The sequence below is a fragment of the Kryptolebias marmoratus genome, linkage group LG19 (genome assembly GCF_001649575.2).
Source record: "Kryptolebias marmoratus isolate JLee-2015 linkage group LG19, ASM164957v2, whole genome shotgun sequence".
NCBI lineage: Eukaryota > Metazoa > Chordata > Actinopteri > Cyprinodontiformes > Rivulidae > Kryptolebias > Kryptolebias marmoratus.
Genome location: NC_051448.1, coordinates 1038874 through 1043836, shown reverse-complemented (window position 1 = coordinate 1043836; position 4963 = coordinate 1038874). Strand labels below are relative to the sequence as shown.

The following is a 4963-nucleotide window of genomic DNA, read 5'->3' as shown; positions in this document are numbered from 1 at the left end:
CCAACCGGAGTCTGACATGAGTCCAACCGGAGTCCAACCAGAGTCCAACCAGAGTCCAAACGGAATCCAAACGGAGTCTGAACGGAGTCCGATAGGAGTCCAACCGGAGTCCAACCGGAGTCCAACCGGAGTCCGATAGGAGTCCAACCGGAGTCTGACATGAGTCCAACCGGAGTCCAACCAGAGTCCAACCAGAGTCCAACCAGAGTCCAACCAGAGTCCAAACGGAATCCAAACGGAATCCAAACGGAGTCCGAACGGAGTCCAACAGGAATCCGTCCGGAGTCTCCGGTTGTTCTCGGATGGTTCGATTCTCGCTGCAGACGAGAATCAGGTGGACCAGGCCTCAGGTGGACAAGTGCTGTTTCACTTCCTGTACAGCAAGAAGAGGCGTGGCTCCAGAGAAAACAGCCAATCAGACGGCTTCTACAGAAAAATACCTATCCAGGATCATAAAGATGTTCCAGTGAAAGTTTCTATTATCATGAGGGCTTCAGACGCCATGTTAGCACGTTAGCATGTTAGCTTCATCAGCCGTCCGGATCCCCAGAACCGAGTCGTAGAAACAGTCCTCGTTGACCATCGACGCCATGCTCTGAATGCTGAAGTCCTTCTCCAGGAAGTTGCTGGAGTCCAGCACGTCTCCTGCAGGACTCCGTCTCAGACTCGAGCTCCGCTTCCTGTCCTCGTCGTCCTCGGTGAAGTTCAGCCGCTGCAGCTGAGCCTCCAGCTCGCTGGTCAGGGAGCAGAGTCTGGTTCTCCTCCCGGAGGAGGTGCTGTCGGAGGCGGCGTGGCTGGGCAGCAGAGGCTCCGAGCACGTTTCATTCAAGACGCCGTTGGGTCTGCAGCTCGCCTCCGCCTGCCGAGGAGGTGTCCTCTGGAGGTCGGAGCGTCCACGGTGCTGCCGCCTCCTCCAGCTGCTGCTCCGCTCGGGTTTGGACAGCTTGGACCTCCTGAGGGAACCGCCGGGCGGCCGGTCCCTGAGGACGGAGGTCAGAACTCGGAGCACGCTGGCCTTCGCCTCCAAACCGCTGAAACACAGACAGACTAAGACTGAGCCCGCTTACAGCTTTTACTTTTCATTTCCTTTTAAACCTGCAGCTCCAGAACAAAGTTTCCTTCTCAGAGGAGAAGTCTGACGTGTCAGTGAAATGTAGGAGGTCTGATCCGCAGACTTCATCTCATATTAACTTTAAATCATTAGGAAGGAAAGTCTTCATTCAGCTGCTACCGTTTAAAATTATCCCATAGATGGTAAATAACTGGAGCAGCTGATTGGACAGACATCCAGTCCTCAGGACGGTACCTGCTGCACAGCTGAAACACCGTCTCTGGTCGACCTTCAGCCTCGGACTTCCTGTGAACCAGCTCCCACACACACAGGTCATCCGAGCCTGAAAGCATGAAGCAAACTGAGCCGACCCGACACACAACCAGGCTTACAGCAACACACCTGCGTCTGAACCGCCACTGACCTGGGACCGTGGCCGATCGGATCTGCAGAGCTGAAACTGGGATTAACCAGCGGAACCTGAAGGGGTCCAGATCGGCTGAGCGGGAGTTCGTCTGTTAGAACAAATTACACACCAGCTGTTTGACGATGTTGTATTAAACAGCTCTACAGGCCAATGGCCCCAACAGAATGCCGTAGAATATGATTCAGTTTTACATATTCAAAGTGAACCAAGACTCGGATCCATGAAGTCCTGAAGAAACAAAATCAGGCTCCTGAGTCACAAACGACCAAAAACTAAAACTCCAGACTTACCGTCCTCTTCTTCAGCTTGTTGTTGTCACGATGAACCAGGATGACGGCTCGTTTGAAAACTGAGGAAACACAAACTTTATCCTAAAAACATTTATTTGGTAGCAAAGACAAAATACAGCTCAGTATTTACAAAGTACAGTACCTGGTACCCATCATAGGGAGCAGGTACTTATTCTGTAAGTACAGGGTAATACAGCCCGGTATGATCCCTGCTGTAAGTACCTGCCTGTAAGTACCTGCCTGTAAGTACCAGCCTGTAAGTACCAGGCTGTTAGTACCAGGCTGTTAGTACCACCCTGTAAGTACCTGCCTGTAAGTACCTGCCTGTAAGTACCAGCCTGTAAGTACCAGGCTGTTAGTACCAGGCTGTTAGTACCACCCTGTAAGTACCTGCCTGTAAGTACCAGGCTGTAAAAGTATAATTACCATGTATTTGTATGTATTTGTACAACCTGCAGGTACAGAGTCTGAACCCACCGAACAGCGACAGCGGAGGCTCCTTCCTCAGGCGCCGCAGAGACGGCAGAGGGTTCAACCAAACCACCGACGAGTGGACCAGAAACTCCCCCATCGAGATCTCTGTTACCTGAGGAGAGTCGGGGGCGGGGTCAGGTTTTAACCCTTCAGGTGCTGATGATGGCGATGACGACAGGTGTGTGTTTACCTGTTTATCAGCTCCGCTCTGCTCTGCTGCCAGCTGATCGAAGACGCAGCCGTAATCCTCGTAGATCTTCTGCATCTCGTTGATGTGAGTCGCCACCTTCTCCATCGCTCTCAGTGCCTCTGATTGGACAGAAGATGAAAGACAGGAAGTGACGAGACGTGCAGCAGACAGAGCCCGCTGCCAGGTGAGAGGACCACCTGCCAGGTGAGCAGACTACCTGCCAGGTGAGTGAGTTACCTGTCAGGTGAGTGAGTTACCTGTCAGGTGAGTGAGTTACCTGTCAGGTGAGTGTGTTACCTGTCAGGTGAGTGTGTTCAGGGCTCTGTGGGTCAGTCAGTGACACCAGCTCTCTCAGCAGCAGAGGGTACTTCAGGACTCTCTGTACAGGTTTGATCAGGTAAGACTCCAGCGAGGACGAGTGCTGATTGGTCGGATTCCTGGTTTCCAGGAAGTGTTTGAAGGCTCCGTCTGTTTTCGCTGCATCAGAGAAACATCTGAGTTTTTCACGGTTCTCATATTTCGCTCTGAGACAGTCAGAAGGTCTGAGGTGGTACCTCGCTCCAGAACCTTCTGGACCTTGATGTGGTTGGCACAGAAGCCGCTGTAGAGCTTGAAGTGGTCGGCGTAATAAAGGAACGATCCGCCCAACGAGAAAAGGAGCTTCTGAAAGCAACAACACAAACGAGACAAAATCAAATGAAAATAAAGAAATGATGTTAATTAAACTAAATAAGATGAATGACGATGAAGATGCTGAAGAAGCTGAAACTGAGCTGGTAAACAGCAGCTAAACAGCTAAAGGCTAGCTAAAAGCTAAAAGCAGCAAAATGGTAGCTGACCCGGCGTTCCAGAGTCTCAGTTCTTACCTGGAACTGTTCAGGAGTCTCCAGGCTGCTGATGTCCGGGCAGCCATCGATTCTATCCTCCAGCGTTTGAAGGAAAACTCTCTGGAAGTCCAACATCTGCGGCAGGCTGCCGAACAAGGCCTCCATCTGAGGGAGAAACAACCGTGAGTCGTAGCACCCTGCAGCGCCCTGCCACTCCCTGCAGCGTCCTGCAGCGCCCTGCCGCACCCCGCAGCGCCCTGCAGCGCCCTGCCGCAACCCGCCGTGCCCTGCCGTGCCCTGCCGCGCCCTGCTGTGCCCCGCAGCTCCCCGCCGCCCCGCGAGCTGAGGACCGAAGTCTTCTTCTGTTCCCACCTCGTCTTTACTGAGCAGCGCCTGGTTCTGCAGCGGCGTCAGGTAGATGTCGAACAAACCGGCCAGATCCTGAAGGAGGAAGCAGGAAGTCAGAGTCTGGAAGACGAGGTTTGGTAGAAATACTCCAAAATAAAAGATATAAAACTGAACCAAAACAGGAAATAAATGAAGGGAAGAATAAAATGTTGCAGCTGCTTACTGAACATTTTAAATGTTTAAACTAAACATCTGATCTGTGATCAGTTCGGAGAAGAATCTGTTTATTTTAATCAAACTTTTATTATTTTACAATCAAATCATTTATGACTTTTTTATTTTCAGCACTTAAAGACCAACTTTATGATTAATTTCACTAAATGCTCAGGTTTTAATTTATATCTTTATGACAGTTTATAAGCTTTAATTAAATTATCTAAATTATGTTGCAGGTTTTTCATGTAAAACAAGCAAATTTTAACATTAAAAATATATTTTGTTAGTTTGTTTCTGTAGTTTGTTTCTGTATATTTTAATCAATAAAAACTTTAAATTGGTTTTCATCTCATCTATTTATTTATTTTTAAAAATAATTTAAACATCATCTGCTGTTGATGAATAACCTTAAATTTAATGTTTAGAATTTTATGATTAAATCTAAATTAGAACAAAAATTCGCTTCAGTTTTTTTGTGGTTAAAAGAGGTCGTAGCGGTTCTGGTTCTGGTTCTGGTTCTGGTTCTGTCTGCAGGAGCCCCACCTTCACGTAGGATTTCTCGGTGTCGACCAGCTCCTCGATGACTTTGCGAAGGCGCTGACACACACTCAGGTGGGCGGGGCTTGCGAGCCGCAGAGCCGCCTCTCGGCTGTACGGGTTTTTAGGGACGTGGCAGTCGGAGGTTCTAGTTCCTGAGAAGGTCTGGTACAGCGGGAAGACCTGGTCCAGGTTCTGGAAGGAGAACAGATGAAAAGCTGCTCCTGAGATAAAGAAAATAAGCTTTAATTTGAGGAAATCTGTTGGGTGTAATTATGTATAATTACACAAACTCATGGGAAGTTTAAACAAACTGAAGCTGCTGATTCTTTAAGGATTATTCTGCTTATTGTGCTGACAAAATGTTTAAACAACAATAAGTTTAACCTGATCTAATTAAAAACAGCAGCTGAAAGATAAATCATTTCAATAAAACCAAAGAAGTTAAAGTTAAATAATTTAAAACGTATAAAAGTTATAAAAGCCAAAAGTCCCAGCAGCCCTCAGCTGAACGAGCCGAACGCTTTGATGTAAGAACAGCTAAAACCGGTGAAAATAAGCTTAAGTATTTTTCGAAAGAAAATGGACCTGGCCTCAGGTGGA

At 48.3% G+C, this 4963-nt stretch overlaps 1 protein-coding gene across 1 annotated transcript in view; it reads right to left on the bottom strand.

Moving 5' to 3' along the window:
* Positions 1-6: 6 nt before the first annotated feature.
* The window catches only part of LOC108228817 (T-lymphoma invasion and metastasis-inducing protein 2-like), a 22737-nt gene continuing 17780 nt past the window's right edge, over positions 7-4963 (bottom strand). Inside the window, exons 8-18 of the mRNA XM_037981693.1 lie at positions 4367-4633; positions 3632-3700; positions 3299-3424; positions 2987-3095; positions 2730-2909; positions 2433-2551; positions 2246-2354; positions 1769-1827; positions 1476-1566; positions 1307-1394; positions 7-1031 (exon numbers count right to left, since the gene is read on the bottom strand). Coding sequence (XP_037837621.1) covers positions 506-1031; positions 1307-1394; positions 1476-1566; positions 1769-1827; positions 2246-2354; positions 2433-2551; positions 2730-2909; positions 2987-3095; positions 3299-3424; positions 3632-3700; positions 4367-4633 — 1743 coding nt within the window. The 3' untranslated portion in view covers positions 7-505. The remainder of the gene's footprint in view (positions 1032-1306; positions 1395-1475; positions 1567-1768; positions 1828-2245; positions 2355-2432; positions 2552-2729; positions 2910-2986; positions 3096-3298; positions 3425-3631; positions 3701-4366; positions 4634-4963) is intronic.